This window comes from Taudactylus pleione, unplaced genomic scaffold (genome assembly GCF_031769625.1).
Source record: "Taudactylus pleione unplaced genomic scaffold, aTauple2 ptg000327l, whole genome shotgun sequence".
NCBI classification, from domain to species: domain Eukaryota; kingdom Metazoa; phylum Chordata; class Amphibia; order Anura; family Myobatrachidae; genus Taudactylus; species Taudactylus pleione.
Window position 1 is genome coordinate 7504285 of NW_028284728.1, and position 18603 is coordinate 7522887.

The 18603-nt window shown below is 45.0% G+C and overlaps 1 protein-coding gene across 3 annotated transcripts in view; it reads left to right on the forward strand.

Annotated features, from left to right (window-relative positions):
- The window catches only part of RUNX1 (RUNX family transcription factor 1), a 104978-nt gene extending 97724 nt beyond the window's left edge, over window positions 1-7254 (forward strand). For all 3 annotated transcript variants that reach the window (XM_088443169.1, XM_088443170.1, XM_088443171.1), the window contains one exon: window positions 1839-7254. In XM_088443169.1, coding sequence (XP_088299295.1) covers window positions 1839-2332 — 494 coding nt within the window. In that variant the 3' untranslated portion in view covers window positions 2333-7254. The remainder of the gene's footprint in view (window positions 1-1838) is intronic.
- Window positions 7255-18603: the final 11349 nt, after the last annotated feature.

Here is an 18603-nt window from a genome sequence, read left to right on the forward strand (position 1 = left end):
CTAGTGTTCGGTAGGGAAAATGGATTTCAAGATCCCCTGTGGCAGGGACTGATTTGGATGATCTAGTGACCTCTCTGTAAGGCCCTTTGTACCTTTGTAATATGTAGGCACTATATTAATAATTGTTTTATAATAAATTACTGTATGTAGTATTTGGAGTATGTACTGTATGTTTGGCCCCCAGTACGCAGTTTGCAGCCACACTGCGGTACTTGCAGCAGGCTGCCAACTCTCTGTAGCCACGCCTCTTTCTATCGGTCACGCCTCTATAACCAGAAATGAAGTGTGCGAAGCGCCTTGCCATGATAAACTAGGAATTTCCATAGAATTCAGGCTAACGCATGAATAAAACTGATTGGACAGCTGACATGGATCAGTGGCAGCTGTCCAATCAGGTTATGGACGCAATCCCGACCGCCGGCTTCCCGACTGTTAATCCCGGCAAGGTACAAATGACAGGCGTAGAAATCCCGATGCCTGTCATTTTACCTACGAGGGGAGCCTGGCGCCCGGCATCCCGATCAAGGGTAAGCAGGGCGTGGACAGCTGTGGGGGGGGGGGGGGGAGGGTTAGGTTTAGGGCTCCCGGGGGGATTTAGGATTAGCCACCCCCCACGGGAGGGTTAGGTTTAGGCTAGGGAAAGGGGAGGTTAGAGTTAGGGCCCCCCCCCAGGAGACTTAGGCAGCGGGGAAGGGGGGGTTAGAGTTAGGCACTTAGAGGGAGGATTAGGGTTAGGCACTGGGGGGAGAGGTTAGGGTTAGGTACCCCTAAGAGAGGGTTAGGGGGGAAAGATTAGGGTTACTTACCTTTAGCAACAGTCAGGATCTTCACCCCTGCTGGGCATGCGCTGTCGGGATTTGAACAGCCGGACACGCGGCGGGCGGTGATACATACCGATCCCTTATGGATACACCTGTACTCAAATGTATTCATTTAAGGAGAGAGCCTTGAATGGACATAAAGTGAACGAAGATAAGGTACTGCCCAATCAGCTCCTAACTGCCATGTTACAGGCTGTGTTTGAAAAATGACAGTTAGGAGCTGGTTGGCTGGTACTTTATATCCTTCCACTTTATCTCCATCCAAGGCTTAGTAAATTAATCCCAGAGTCACTGCTACTGGTGGAGGCTGTGGTAAGTCTCACAGCAGCTGCCGGGGAACCAGGTGTGAGGCATGAATCGGCCATTATCTGCCACCAGTATTGCTATCAGATTGGGGCAGGATATCTATAACCAGGAGGCTGTGCTAGCTAGCCTCTGAGAGGATGGGTGCCAGGGAATCACAAGCCACTAATTCAAAGACATTAGTGTGTTATCATTCTGGCAGACACTCATGCCTCCTACTCTATGGTTTTGTGAGCCAGGAGCCCTTATCACGCAGCACATTATAGGCTGCTTGTTATCAGCTGCATAAAGAGGGACTTTTTGTCTGACACAAAAATGCATGAATGAAAGATTTCCAGTTTCCTCCTCCTCCTCCTCCACATTCTCAGATGATAAACAGATTAATGTGCTCCAGAAAAGGTCATTCTGGTTTATAGCTTGTTCAGAATGATAGGCGGAAGAGTGAAATTGGAGTGCTAAGGGCAGGCAGCCTGTGACTGTCCATTCAGTAAAATTGCACAAAGGTGCACTACAACCATAGCAACCAATCAGAATTCAGCTTCTCTCTGTCTAGTGTAAGTTAGCCAATGAAAGCAAATGCCTGATTGGTTGCCTTTGAGCAATGACAGTGACTAACCCAATAGCGTAAATGAAAATCAATTTGAATGTATAGATATATACAGTATAATCCATGTTCTCTCTCTCATCGTGTTTTTGTTTGCATATTCCCTTCAGGTGCCTCAGACCTGACAGCCTTTAGCGACCCTCGGGTTGGCATCGATCGTCAGTTCTCCGCCCTCCCATCAATTTCAGATCCACGTATGCACTATCCAGGGGCGTTTACTTACACCCCAACGCCGGTCACTTCAGGAATAGGAATCGGTATGTCAGCCATGACCACTGCTACGAGGTACCACACCTACTTACCGCCTCCATACCCAGGATCTTCTCAGGCTCAAGGAGGCCCCTTCCAGACCAGCTCCCCGTCATACCATCTATATTACGGAGCGTCGGCAGGGTCCTACCAGTTTTCCATGATGTCCGGAGGAGACAGGTCACCACCTCGCATCCTTCCTCCTTGCACTAACGCTTCTACAGGGTCCACTCTCCTAAACCCAAACCTTCCAAACCAAAACGACGTGGTAGAGACAGAAGGGAGCCACAGCAATTCCCCAACCAACATGGGCACCACGCCGAGGCTGGAGGAAGCAGTGTGGAGGCCATACTGAGTGGGGACTGACAAGTCAAGTTTTAAGAAGTCTATATGTGAATACAATATACAGACGAGGTGAAGGTTCCCAGCGAAGAACTGAGGGACTTGTCTGATCTTTAGATGCTGTGAAGTCACCTGGATAGAAGAAATGAAAGAATTTAATGCGTATATACAGTATATACTTCAACAGTGACATGTTGCAGGACTTTTAACAGTTTTATTGTACATTTCCAATACAGATTTTGGAAGGAACATGGAATACTATCTAATTTTGGCACCCAAATGTGTTCCTTTAGGGGCGGAAAAATAGGAGATGTAAAGGGTTGACTGTTTTTATTTTCACCCTAAATTATTTGAACATTTCACCGCATTCATGTGGGCTACTGAGTTTATGATGAGTTGTAAATTAGTGGTTACTTGGTGTAACACAAGCAAGTTGCAGCCCCATCCTCATTGCAGTTACTTTGTATGCTACAAAACCTTGTTTGTCCGGTTTTTATTTCTCTTAAGCCTTTTTCGTGCTTTATTTTAATTTTATATCTTACAGATATAATTGCATTTTTTTTTTACATAAACTTTGTATTGTTGTATTTCATGTTGTTTTTTTTCTATTTTATTTTTTTAAATATTGAGCGATAACATGTAATTATTTGAATAATAACTCCCCTTTGGAGATGTTCCTGTTTTATTTAAAATATGTATATTATTCAGGGTTTTTTATTGTTTGTATTATCCCAGTTGTTCAAGAATATTGTTTACATTTCAATTTTTATTTTGGAGAATTTATTTGTTCTGATTTTTTTTTTTTGGCCCTCAGTTTACTTGCAGAGCCAGATAATTACAAGTGCCCCAACGGATACAATGTTACAACGCCTACTTCATACTGATGCTCTTTATTCAATACAGTGATACCACTGGTGGTAATGCTATTGTTACAAAATCTGGAGATATCACACTTCTTCCTCCAATGGAAAGCAGACATTATTAATACATATTTTATTTATACAGAAAGTTTGACTTTAGATATTATCTGCCTTATTTTGGATCATACGCTCGTGTTAAAACTGAGATATGTGTTGATGTTGAACTGATTGCTAGTTGGTCTAACTTTATGGATTTTAGAGAAAAAAAGTCTGGAGTACTGTTCAGCCACAGCCAAACTGGTACAGATGTGTCCTCATACACCTATATTTTTGTGCCATATGGCGTGAGACGCCTGTCACGACTTTAGATGATCCGCCACGAGTAGCGATTTCCGCGCTTGAGCACTTTCTCCAGAACTGTGTGTCGTAATTCGCTAAGAGTGTAATTAGTAGCTAATAATGTACTAAGTACTGTACTTAAGATTAATAATTTTTGTTGCAAAGGAATTGGTATGAAGTAGCAGATAAAACATAAAGATGCGTGGCGGCAGTCAGTCATATAGCACATCTGCCTTTTACCAAGATTATGTACTATTTCTTGAATTTTGCGTCTTAATTCACTAATAGGAATTGGCATAAAGTAGCACAAAAGTCAGATGGCGCGGGTAAATTGCCAAAGTCCGTGGCATGCCAAACGGAGCAATTTGGTACAATCTGAGGATAGGTGTGTGTTGATACATCTGTAGCTTGTCATTTATTGAGCAGGAAAGGGTAAAGATACAGCACTGGATCTGTTAACAATCTAGTGTTATATTCTTGCTACATCTTACCCAGTGTACCAGGAAACACAAGCACCAGCTCAGTATCCTCCCTGGTTCCTAATGGATAGGCCGCAGTCTTGTGACTATTCTTCTCCATGTTAATGGACAGCGCACCTAGCGCGGTCACCAAGGGGACATTACAAACACGGGGTGAGTCACTCACTCATTCAGTGCAGTTACTTACTGTAGATTTGCCTAACGGTAGCACCATATCTGCATCCCACATATTATATATGTCGAGCACCAGTGCAGGATATGGGGTTTAGCTAATACGGACAGTCTTCTATTCTACAGATTGCTGTTATCATTGCTTTAATACATTTCTATAACTGCACTAGGACTATTTCAGTTTCGATTTTGATATATAGATTTTTTTTTTGTTTTAGTCCATCCACCAGTCCAAAAAATAAAACACATTAACAGAAACATCTTTTAACTGCACACTTTTCAAAACAAATAGGCAAACATCTCCTTTCCAGATTACGGTCAAATACATGTTCTTTTAGTGCAGCTAAGAATCAGAGAACACGCACCAGAGAGACAAATTCGGCTATCCATACTTTCTATGTATGTAATTTAAAAACTCATATAAAAAAAAAACTAAAAACTTATTATGGAATTTTTGGCCACATTTTCGCGTCAAACATATTCCCCTGATGGATGCCTTTTGCTGAATCTACATTATACAACGTCATCCGAGATCCGGTTCAATCTGTACAATACCTGTTCTATCTATCAGCTAATGGGCCGGTCTTTACTCTCTATGTAATTCAAGAACATAAAAAAAAAAAAAATAATAATTTTTTCTTGCCATCTTATTGCCACATAGTCACGTGGTACATATTGCCCTGACGGTTGTCTTTCGCTGAATTTACATTATACAACATCTTCCGAAAACCAGTTCCATCTATACAATACAATACATACTGTATCTATCAATGGCTCTTATATCGTAAAGTAAAGGAAATATTTTTGTTTTTGTAATTCCACTTATTTCCATACTTAAAGAAAGGAGCAGGTTTATTCAAGGAATTTATAAGGTTATTAATGGCACTGGCTGATAAAAATAAATAAAATTTAGAAACAAAAAACGAAACGCAGGATAATTTTAAAAAAAGTTTATTTAAATGTACTTATTGCAGGTCAACTCTGAAAAGTATTTGAAAACAGGTTTTCAGATCAGTGTTTGATATAAAATAATAATGACAAAAAAAAATAATTAAAAAAAATAAGAGGCTGCAGGCAGCACATGTTTAGGCTTATTTAAGACCCTTTTGATTTCTTTAACATTTTTTATAGGATGAATATATATATAAAATAATGAAAAAAATATATATAAATATATTTTTGGGCTTATTAGTACGATGCAGTTGCACTTTGGCCCATAAAGTATACATTTTGCATCATCCTTCACAGGCTAAGCGTCACCTATGTTTAAAATGGTTACATCAGCAATGCAGACTTGCCAGACAAGTAAAGTGGTCCTCTCTGGCAGCAAATGGGTTAATGCAGCTTGCCCACTTGTTAATGGTTTGCTCGCTATACACCTAGGCAGCCAATAGGTGGCAGTAAAGCTCCACACGTTAATTGTTTTCATTTTTCACACAATCTATTGTGCTCAGTTGCAATAATCAAAGATATTTTCATGATTTAAAATATAATTCAGGTTCTCCCTTTATAAACGGGTGACATATAGGAGGAGATTAATAATAGTTAACATATGGACAAGCTGTGCAATATCCTAGTACCAATCATCTTGGCTGCACCGGAAAGTAAATTGTTGCCCTGATGGCAGTCTCTCTCTGCTGTGTTTTGTTACTTGCCAAGTAGAAAAGATCTTGTCAAGTAAATATGGAATGTGCCAAAGTTCCTGACAAAATGGTGTATTCCAATCCATAATTATGGTGTCACCTGATCCCAGTGAATTGTCAAAATGGATGCCGCCACGCTGCGTTGACGACAGTTACACTTTAATAATCGAATATACAGTTTATACAAACCCATCATTTTCAGGGATAATGTACTAGAGGTACCTCATGATTCCTCCAAGTATTCCTCTTTTATTGCATCCTTGTATACTTTTCTTGTCTGGATATAAACCAACCCTTTGAAATTCCATTGTATACAGATTTCTAGTAATACAGAATGTTGGCAAAGAACAAAATAAATTCCCACAAAGTTGTTGTTTTTTTTTAATCCACATATAATAAAAACTGGTCCAAAGATAGAACCCGTGCTGTAAGCCGAACGAACCAATCATATCTTTCATTGTTGTAACACAGTATAACAAACAAACATCTAATTGGTGGCTGTGGTTTACACTATGTTTTATCCTTGCACAATGACTGGCAGCATTGTTCCAGGATTTGGTTGCTCATGGATTGATCAATCAGATCTGTGGATCATATCTGCCAACACTGGCATATCCTCAGTGCAGCCAATGCTTCTATATCATCCTCATTACAAGTTATTATTTCTTTTATACTGATTGTGTTGCTGTTGTATCAAAAAAATGACCAAAAAAGTCCTATTGTAAATAAAACATGAGCCGATGCTGTGTTTTCCCAGAACCATTTACTCCGGTGACCATCAAGAGAGGCAGCTTGGATCGACACCCATTAAAGAGGACCTGCCACCTAGAGACATAGTGGAGGCCACCATTTTGTGGGATGAGGCCTTCCTAATGACACTTCTTGGCAGCCTCCAATGTGCATCACATGAGTCACGGGTCCTCTTTAAAAGCCATATAAATATATTTGCTTTTTTTCCGTAACCCTTCTTTTGGAAATATGGCCATTTAAAATGTATTATAAAACTGTAGCATTTGTCTGCACCATGTACCATTATCTGGGGTTTTGATGAATAAATTATCTTTTTTTTTTTTTTTTTGCGATATAATAATAATTGTATTTATATAAATGTGTAAATAGATTTCAAATGCTTTCCGGCATGAGATTCCTGATGCTTTTAATTAAACTGCTTTACCAACTTTTAGGAGCGTTTGTCTTAAAAAAAAATAAAATCTGAAGCGAGATTGATTTTTTTTTTTAGGTTGTTTTTCAGATACAGGGTTTTTTTAAATCACTTTGTTGTTGATGACTTTTGTATATAACTTATGGAGCTTGGAAATGTCTAACTCTTTCCAGCGGCATAAAAGGGTTTTCAAAGAAAAAAAAAAACATCACACGCGTTGCTATAATAAGGGGTTTGAGCTTACATAGAGATTTAGGTGTATGTTCAATGTTTACTATGTTTAATTTTCAAAATAAATGAAGCACATGTTATAGCATGCCTGCTGTTGTGACCATGCGTGCGGCCAAGCCAAGGGGGTAGACCTGAGAGGCCCTCACCTCGCCCCCATGCCGTTATCTTGAGACCCTACACAAATATCGCTTTCCCAGGCTTCATTAATGGTATGATCTTGTTGTTTCCAGTGGAATAAAAGACAACTTAGACATCTGCCTATGACATTTTAACAACAGCTCCGTAATAAGGGCTCGTCCAGACAAGCACTCAGTGATTACACTGCGTTTGGGTTCTAAATGTAAGAACACGATTAAACTGTCAGCAATAAATGCCTGAGGAGTTACCATGGACATCAGTCACATGTAAGCAGGCATCATTCTTGTTTGCGCCCCCTCTCACGTATCACATTGTGGACAGAAGAGACAGCACAGTGCAGGTATCATTGCGGTTGTCTCCTTTTTTGGGACCCTTTGGAATGCAGAGTCATCTGGGTACATGCCGTTAAAAAAAAGTATTGGTCAGGTTCAAGATGGAAGGGCTCAAATATGAAAATGCTGTGGGGTCTATTTACTTATTTACTAAGCAGTGTTAGGAGACAGAGTGAAAAGTGATAAGGTGCCAGCCAATCAGCTCCCAACTGTCATTTTTCAAACACAGCCTGTGAGATGACAGTTGGGAGCTGATTGGCTGGCACCTTATCACTTTTCACTCTGTCTTCTAACACTGCTTAGTAAATAGACCCCTTAGTGAGGTTAGGGCTCCCTTAGCGGTCTAGATGAATCTGAACCAGCCCCGACATGAAGGGGGCAGTGCTTGATGGGGGGCAACTAATAATTGTGTCTAGAGAAGGCGGCCTGACCCCTAAATCCGCCCCTGGTGAGCGCTTTCATCCTTCTTATGAGTATATATGAATATATATTAGTACATTTTAAAACTTGGTTATTAGAATACATTTTGAAACAGCCTAACAACCACAGCATGTTTCTTATTTTTATTTTTGGTGAGTCTATAATTTAAAAAATGTATATAGATATTATAGAACAATCATGCAATTCTATTTATCGCCTGCATCCCTATAGTAAAATAGAGGATCAGACATATAAGACGTGCGCAATAACTGTTAAAAGGGAAATCCAGACAAGACCTGTGCATGAAGGTGCGTAATCCCCTAGATATATTAAAATATGCAGTACAATTGCCTGGGTGACTCGACAAAAGCCTACCTTGCCAACAGCCTGTGTGAGGATGGCACATGAGTGTCTGTTTATTGGCACACATAGGGCCTCAGTTATCAGCGAGTATTATCACTGACAATGAGTGATAAAACTCACCGTGTATGATAAATGGTGCTCCAGCCAATCAGCTCCCAGCTGTCATTTTTTGAAACAGATGTCAGTTGGGAGCTGATTGGCTGGAGCACCGTTATCATACGCAACAAGTTTTATCACTAAATGTGAATTATAAAACTCATTGATAAATGATGCCCGTTGTATCCTGAGAACCCGTTTTTGGCCAGAAACGCCCAGTGGCTGGCCTGGCGCATTTCCATACACTTTAAGAATTACAAAGAAAAGTTAATAGAGGTTTCTGTGCAAAACTATGACCATGTGCAGTCCCAGAGCAATCTTGAGTACTGCACGAAAACAGCCTCTGTCACCAAGTGTAAACTAAGCAATCTGATAATAAATTGGGTATCCCTATTGCTACTGCCCACATTGCCAGCTTTTATAGCAAGTCAACAGAACACCCGAAATTGTATGAAATATTATTTCAAGTGAATTATCACAGGAATCTACAGTATAAGGGTAATTTATAGTATAAACCTGCAACGTCACAACGCAGAAAAAAAAATAAGTTTTTGTGATGGAATGCCATGAAAACAGTTGAGATGGTGGCACCTGAGATGGTATAGGAAAGTGACCAGTGTGCGCATTAATAATAACTAAAGTAAAATTTCTACAGCATTTAAATAAGCTGAGAGTCTAATAACAGAAAAACATACAATACTGATATAACATATCAAATAATGGCAAACATACTTGCCAACATTTCTGTTCTCCTCTCCAGGAGCAGCCGGGCTCTTTATGTCAAATTGGCATAAATCTCGGGCTTGTGCGTAGGGGGCGGGGCTAAAACGACGCAATTTGCTGCATTTTTTAGCCTCGCTCCCTCTCTATGAACCTGCGATTAACTCTGTATCTTACCCATACTTGGCGACATTCCGGAGGGGGCAGCCAGGTCGGACAAGCAGGTGGGTGTGGCGCGGTAGAAGGGTGGCGCGGCCGGGGATACCACCCGGCAATGTGGGTGGAACGGGGGGCGGGGCAACATAATTGCCCGCTACACAATGCCAAGAATCACACCATCGGCCCCCCACTGGGATACGCGGGGGTATCCGGAGGGTTGGCGGACTGCCGGGAGGTATACCTACTTTTCTGGGGGGGTCGGGAGTGCCACACGATTTTCGGGAGGCTCCCGGCCAAATCGGGAGAGTAGGTAAGCATGATCGTACCCACATAACTAGGAAGGTTGGGTGATGCCCAAGATCCATCCACTCTTTCAGGGATGCGGGGAACTACCCCAAAAAATCAGGAGATCTTCCTGATTGTTACAGGGCCAGTAATTACACCGTGTTATGTGACCTATCAAATCAGTTCAGTCATAATAGATTAGTCACACCTTGTAAAGAGGACAAGTGCAGGTGTTACCCATAGCAACCAATCAGCTTACAGCTATTGTTTACCCAGTACACTAGCTAGAATCTCGTTTTTTGCTCTATAGGAGGCATGGTAAATCTCCTTAGTCACGGAAACATGGCTCAGTGATGGCCACACGTGACATGAATCACCACAGGTTACTGCGAGAGCACAGGAGTGTCACCAGCCTACAGCAAAGCGCAGCGTTCCTTCCCGATAGCGGCCCCCTGACATCACTGCTGCCATGTACACAGCAGATTACACTGTTTACCGAGATAACGCAGCAACAGTGCAAGTGAAGGTGACATTTAGGAAATAAGAATATTTTATCTAGGATAACTGTAGTTTTCACAGGATAACACATTTATCAAACCCAGTAAAACCTTTTACAACCATGAAACCCTGCGGAAGCTCAGGCTTGTTAAATTGATAACATACTCTATTAAGGTAATGCTCATTGTCTCTTCATTTTTCTATAAAATAATCAGTGAGTTATATGGTGGTACCGGGGGAACAGCAGCCAGCAGCAGGGAGAGAGTGTCCTAGGGGAATGTAGTTGAAATACCGACGGCCGGGAAGCTGTCTGTCTAAATCCCTACGTCTAAATCCCGACTCGGGACTAAAGACAGGCGTTGAAATCCCAACGCCCGTCTAGATCCCGACGCCGGAATCTCGACAGATGGCTTCACGCACTAAGTTAAGCCGGCCTGTCTTAGCTCTTAGCCGCGGCGGAGGGGTGGGGGTTAGGGTTAGATACCCCCCAGGGAGGGTTAGGGTTAAGCCGCAGGGAGGGGGGTTAGGGTTAGGCACCACCGGCGGGGAGGGTTAGGGTTAGGCACGCCTCAGGAAGGTTAGGGTTAGGTATCACCAAGGGAGGGTTAGGGTGAGAGGGGTAAGGTTAGTATACTTACGTACCCCTGTTGGGATCTCTCATGATCGGACTTCCAGCATCAGTATTTCACCTGGCGGCTACTCAACCATCGGGATATCATACACAACCTGTCTTAGGATAGGGTAACAGCTTCTGGTTATGTGACATTGGCATTCAATCCCGTAATGACCTGTTAGGCCAAATACGCCCCGCTGCCGTCCAGCTGATTGGCCACATTGGGGCTGATGCACAGTTGGCTCCAATTGTGCTGCAAATTGCATCTGCAATTCATGTTCATTACAAAATATAGTAACTACGACCAAATGCAAAGCTGCAACTACCGCAAGATGCGTGCCGTTCACCAGACGAACATGGCATACACTTCGCTTCCACTATAGCCCATATTTTCAATCATTTATTTTATTTACAAAAAACGACTTCGCTCACTGCCTGTCAATCACTCTGAGATGGCTCTGCGTGGTCTCCGTGATTGCAGTGCGGTCGCAGTGGTGTCCGCACACGCGCACTGCGATGCATACACATGCGCAGTACACAACAATCGCCCGCCTATGTACGCTTTGGCAATCTTTAGTGGTTAGTCCACATGATAGATAACCGACAGGTCTTTGGTTTATAAACCAGGCAGAACTGGTTTGCAGGATGTCACAGTGTTAATGCAGCAGGTATGTACAACAGGTACACAGCACACATATACAATGGATGTACCAGATCCAACCGGGGACATATGGGGTAGCCCAGGTGGTGAGCGGACAAATGGGAGCACACAGCTGGGTGTATACATGCAGTGGTGGCAGTGGAGTATATATATATATATATATATATATATATATAAAGGGCAGAGATGGCGGCACTCAGAACTGTAATACCAATTCACAGCTGGTAAAGAATATAAGTCTTATATTCTTTACCAGCTGTGAATTGGTATTACAGTTCTGAGTGCCCCCTTCTCTGCCCTTTATGTTGGATCCCCGCCGCGGTACACCTAGGAAGGCACCAGCGTGTACTATTTCTGGATAGAGTGGGAGTACTACCCATCCTGGAAATTTTTGTATATATATATATTATACTGTATATATATATATATATATATATATATACATAGCGGTGGTGATGTAATGGAACTTGCAGGGTCACTGGCCTTGTAACTCAGGGCCTGATTCAGAGCTGTACGCTATTTGCGCTCGCTCGTTCAGAAAAAGGGGCCGGATATTTAAATTGAGCGCTCGCTCTTTGCGGTCTGTTGACGCCTCTATGTCTGAGCGAGCGTCCGAAACATGCGCTCGCTATTTTGTAAAGACGCCCCTTGGCCATTCGCATCATACGTCATCTCCGCTATTTATTAGATTAATTGAGTACATCGAAAGGCGTATGAACTGCTCACAGTGCTTGTGGTAGGATTTACTTCCCGCTATCACTGTGAGCAGTTCAGGCTAAAAGACAACCAAGTGACGTGGTCGATGACGCTGCTTTGTTAATTATGCACACCCTTAAAACGCCCGTTTTGACCGTTTGGCACACCTGCGTTCTGATCTCCACTCCCCGTTTTCAAGCACCTTCCCCTGTTACCACCCACAAACGCCTCATTCGGTCACTCAAATTAGCAGGCATTCGCTGTTTTGCGAGCGCACGATTTCCGACCGCAATGACTGGTTGGCGCATGCACATTACGACCCATACGCATGCGCAGATGTGCGAACATCGCTCGGAGCAAACGAGCGGCCGCTTACGAGCGGCTCTGAATCAGGCCCTCTGTCTCTCTCCATTATAGAGGCTCTCAGGGGCTCTTCCTCTCTCTATGGAGGATGGAGTTGAAGACATGTGATATGGTCGCGCGTGTGCATTAGGGCACAAGGGTCGTAGGTCACACTTCGGCAATCCCAGACCTAGTGCCGCCAGATAGAGACAACGCAGGGAGCTCTCTCTCACCAAACAGGTGTGTGTGTGCAGAACAGTATAGCAATGGTGGGTGCAGGAACAATGTACACACAAAAGCTTATGCAAACAATATGGGAGGAAAGATGGGGGACAGCTAAGGGACAAAGGCCCTCATTCAGAGGCGGTCGCAAGAAGCGACCGCTCGCTCTGAATGAGGGCGGCCGCTTGCTTTTTCTAGTGCGGCCTCCTGGTCGCTAGCTAAGCTGTGGGTTACCACCCACAGCTTAGCGACTGACCAGGTTGATGGTCGCGATGGTCAAGACCATCGCGACCATCGGGGCTTGCGACGAGACCCTTAGGGTCTCGGCAACCGCAAGCCCCAGGGAGCTTCCTGCTCTGATCGAGCAGGAAGCTCCCCACTGACATCACTGCTGATGTCAGTGCGGCCGCCCACAAAACGGTAGGCGTTCCTTAAGGAATGCCTCCGTTTGTGAAACCAACCCCCCCCCGCCCCACCTACAAAACGGGCCGAGCTGTCGATCAACATAGACAGCTCCTGAGTGAGCTCCTGAGCGAGAGACTAGTTTGTCCCACCTAGGAAACGGAGGCTGAGCATGTCTGAGGGGGTAGGCATCTGCTAGATTGCAAGTGTCTTTGCAGGGTCAGGTTTGACACCCTGTGAGGTGAGCAGGTGACCCACATAAGGAACCTCTGTGACAAGGAAACAGCAATTGCCAGGAATAGGTTTGATGTTAATTGACCAGATAATCTATAGTACAGTACTTTGTGGAAGTGCTGATCATGCTCCTCCATGGTAGAACACCAGTCCAGACCAGGATGTCATCTCAAACAGATGTTCCATACAGCGCTGAAGGACTTCACTGCCATATGGTATCCTGTAAAACACAGACCTGCCAACTGTCATGAACATGATTAAGAGTGATGATCCTTTGTTGGAACTGGTATGAAATACCGCCGGCCGCATGGTTCGATTCCCGGCAGCGGCAGCCCGACATCAGCAGAGTTCCGAGCAGCGGAAGCCCGACAGTGCTGGAAATCCCGATCGTGGATAGGTGAGTATCTACTAACCTAACCTAACCCCCCTAACCCTAACCCTCCTTAGGGGTGCCTAACCCTAACTTCCCCCCCAAGTGCCTAACCCTAATCCCCCCTCTAAGTGCCTAACCCTAACCACCCCCTTCCCCGCTGCCTAAACCTAAGTCCCCCGGGGGGGTGCCTAACCCTAAGTCCCCCCCGGGGGTGCCTAACCCTAACCCTCCCTCCCCCTAGCCTAACCCTAACCCTCCCGGGGGGGTGCCTAACCCTAAGTCCCCCCCGGAGCCCTAAACCTAACCCTCCCCCCCGTGGCTGTCCGCTCGCGGCGCCCGGCATCACTACGATCGGGATGCCGGGCGCCGGTCTCCCGGCGTCGGGGAAATGCGGGCGTCTACATCTAGACGCCCGGCATGTCACCCTTGCCGGGATATGACAGTCGGGAAGCCGGCTGCCGGTATTTAGGCAGTCGGCTTCCCGATTGCATACACCTTTGTCCATAGCGTTTTGGCCAGAATTGACACTTGGCATCTAGAATGGTGAAGACCTTGGCATTGAGCATGTCAGCAATCACTTGCTCCACTGTTTTGAGGGTATGGGGTGGTCACATGAGGGCCTTGTTCAAATGTGCTATGCCAAGGCAGATATACACAGATCCATCCTTCTTGACAGCTGCCACCATGGCTGACACCCATTGAGTAGCTTCCTCCACACGGATGATCAATTAATTTGTCTCTCATGGCAAGTGGTATCTGCCTGGGAACACAAACTGCAGGAGTCATTCATGTGATAGGTGACCCGCAGCTTCCCGATGGTAGTATTATCAGAGAGGCCAGCAAAGTCTCTTATGTTTGGGACATCTAGTTGTTTACCATGTATGTCAGCCCCCAGCGTTATTAAACCTAACCTAATAATGTCCGGCAGACCCAGGAGCGGCCTGACATTACAGACCACACTGTGAGACTTCAGCGGACAGCTGCTAGCATTAATGGTGGCCAGATCTATGGTCTGGATCACCTGACCACCAAATGCACTCACTGTCCCTGATACAGATGTCGACGTTAGTGCCACCGCGACTTTGTGCACTAGCGTGCGCTGGAGTTTGCAGGCCCTGCGATGGAACTCTAAATGCCCATGGACAGTGAAACTCCACCATCAGTGCATTTACGATTCCATTGAACATGGCTGCGTTTCTGACACACCCGGGTTATTCCCATAAAACGCCCATTAGATGTCCTTTTTTTGCATTCACTTCGGGCCACCTCCCAGTCAACACCCTGGAATGACCATGGTATTGCCTAGCAGTTTCTAGTGCCTGCGACTCCGTACGGAACAGCCTCCAGAGCCTCAGGGTGACGCATGCGCTGTAGGGGTTTCCAGAACTGTTTGCACATGTGCAGTAGCAAATAATCGCTCAACTGTGCAAAAACATTGCCATTGCATCCACCTCTGAACCCCGTTGTGTGACAGCAGTCAATCTGGGAATTTGGATTTGACTGCTGCATGAGGCCTTTCGATATAACAGTAAACTTTATTTCACCCTTCTCAGGAGGGTGTAAGCCTTTTTTGTAAACTTTTCAGCCAGCTAGTGCAGCACTAAATGCACCACTCCTTGCGGAGCTTCATCCATGCTGTCAGATGCGGCCTGGGATCGGTCTTTACCCGCCGCTGAACTGGTGTCTTTAGGCTCAGATGGCAGTTGTGGTGATGAGTTATGGCTGAGTATTCTCCCCGGGGCCTGCTAGGGCTTCCATGCTTGCGTCCTGTTTCCCGTGGTAGTGGGCATGGGCGCAGCCATGTCAGTTCATCTCACCTGATCAGTCTCCTCCAATGGCAGTCCTGCGGTCTGTCAGCTGATCTCATGATCCAATGACCAACTGCCTAGGGGTATTTAGGTCTGACTCCTGCAACAGGAAGTTGCCTGATCAACTTTGCTGTAAAGACAGAATGCTACTGTTTCCTTGTGACATCCTTCTCGTATTCCAGTGACTGTAGTACTTCCCTCAGTGTTCCTGGCTTCCTGTTGTTTTCTGCGACCTCCGTGTACTCACTACCTGTGTTTCAGTGCAAGTCCATTTGCACTCCCTGTGTGTCTCAAGTCGCATCTTTGTGTAGGGCCTGATTCAGAGCCGCTCGCTATTTGCGGTCATTTGTTTTATAAAAAGGGGTGGCTATTCAAATGAACTGTTCACACTTTGCGGTCTGTTCACGCCTCTAAGTCTGAACGAGCGAGCAAAACTTGCGGTTGTAATTTTGAAAAATACGTCCCCTTGCCGCTCGCACCATACGTCATGTCCGCTATTTATTAGATTAATCGAGTACATCGTACAGCGTATGAACTGCTCGCTATTCTTGTGGTTGGTTTTTTCAACCGCTATTTTGCGAGCAGTTCTGAGTTAAAAAAAACCAAGTGACGTGGTCAATGACGCTGCTGGATTAATTATGCACTCCCTTAAAACGCCCGTTTTGACCTTTAAGCACGCCTGCGTTCAGAATTCCACTCCCCGTTTTCAAGCACCTTCCCCTGTTACCACCCACATACGCCTCCTCCTGTCACTCAAAGTAGCAGGCATTCGCTATATCGGGAACAAACGATTTTTGGCCACACTGACTGGTTTGCGCATGTGTATTACAATCCGTACGCATGCGCAGATGTGCGAACATCGGTCAGAACAAACGAGCGGCTGCTTACGAGCGGCTCTGAATCAGGCCCTTAGTTCCTGTTTCAGTACAAGTCCATTTGCACTCCCCGTGTGTCTTTAGTAGCATCTTTGTGTACTTAGGGCCTGATTCAGACCCGGACGCTATTTGTGTCCGCTCGCTGGCTAAAAGGAGCCGGCTATTTAAATCATGTGATCGCACTGCGTCGCGTAAAAAGCCACCCACTAAGTAATAGCGAGCGGCCGCACTATGCGCTCGCACCTGTATAAAGACGGCCCTTTGCCACTCGCAACACACGTCATCTCCGGCAGTTGTAGGATTAATCGGGAACATCGAGAGCCATCGGAGCTGCTCGCAGCGCTTGTGGTAGCTTTTTCCCACCACAACATTGCGAGCAGTTCAGGCTAAAATACAACCCAGTTACATGTGTAATGACGCTACTTTGCTAATTATGTACACCCATTAAACGCCGTTCTGACGGTCGGGCACGCCTGCGTTCGCACATCCACACCCCCGTTTACAAGCACCTTCCCCTGTTACCACCCACAAACGGCACTATCTGTCACTCAAAATAGCGGCCCGTCTGCGGGCTACGGGCGAGCACTTTCCCATCGCAATGACTGGTTCGCGCACGCGCATTGTGACTCATACGCATGCGCAGATTGTTAAAAATTGCTCAAAGCGAGCGAGCACAGCATAGCGTCCGGGTCTGAATCAGGCCCTTAGTTCCCGTGTTTCAGTACAAGTCCGTTGCATTCCCCGTGTGTCTTTAGCAGCATCTTTGTGTACTTAGTTCCCGTGTCTCAGTACAAGTCCGTTGCACTCCCCGTGTGTCTTAAGTAGCATCTTTGTGTACTCATTACCCAGACGTTAGTACAAGTTTATGCCTACACCTTCTGTGCGTCTCAAGTGAATCTCTGTGTACTAATGACTTGGCTCTCAGTACAAACTCACCATTGCATTCTCAGTACGTCCTCAGTGGATCTCTGTATACTAATTACCCAGATTTCTGTACAAGTTCATCATTGTATCTCCTGTACGTCCTCAGTGCATCGTTGTGTTCTCATTACACCGATGTCAGTACAAGTTTATACCTACATCTCCAGTACTATCACTCCTGTGTAATTGAACCTTTACAAGTTTATGTCAAGAGCTCCAATGTGTTCTAAGTACAGCTCCGAGGTTCCTCCCAGTGCTTCCCTGTGCAACTCTTTATCTGGATTATCCTTTCCCAGTGTTTCTAGTACTTCTTATTTGTTTTGGTCTTCTGTTACTCCCAGGTTCCTGTCCAGAGGGCCGCAACCTGCTCACTTGGTGCAGCGAAACCCAAATCCCGATTGGAGGGGTCACTGGAGAAAACCACCAAGTGAGTTAGACTCCGTGCCTCTGGGCAGGTCTAGCCAAACCTGGGTTTGGCCGCAATTAGAGGACTAAGGGGCATATGTATCAAAGCTTGATGTGAGATAAATTTGTGAGATATATATCACCAACCAATCAGCTTCTAACTTATATTTTGCAGGCTGTGTTTAAAAAATGATAGTTAGGAGCTGATTGGTTGGTGATATATATCTCACAATTTTATCTCACATCAAGTTTTGATACATATGCCCCTTAGTCATTGTCTTCCATGTCATTTACCTCACAGGTTATCCTAAGCCCCCCGGTTCTCGACCTCAACCGAGTTATTCCTAGTGCCCAAGCGTGACACATGCATCCGCAACGATATCATCAAAAGACAGCGGATCACTGCGGCCGAGACCCGGAGCCATCACTGCCACTCATCTGACACCGTGTAGATCACATGAATCCATGTATGAATGACAGGACACTGGAGCTGTGGTAAGTGTGTCTTCACTGTATGCTAACTAACAAACCACTAACACAACATGACCCCCGGGAGGGGGGCTTCCAGGGCAGAGGCTGGTTGGCAAACAGGTCACTTATGCCAACCAGGGTGTGCATAGAAACCACAGATATTTTGTCATATGAAAAAGTTTAATTTTTAGTTTAGATTTTATATTGAAAATGCGACATTCATATATATGAATAGCACAGTCAAGACACTATTACCTCTTGTGCATTATTACAGCATTATAATATTACATTTCTCGTCAGGCACAAGTGATGTCAGTAGTGAGCTTCCTGCACTATTAGAGCAGGAAGCTCACTGGGGCTTGCGG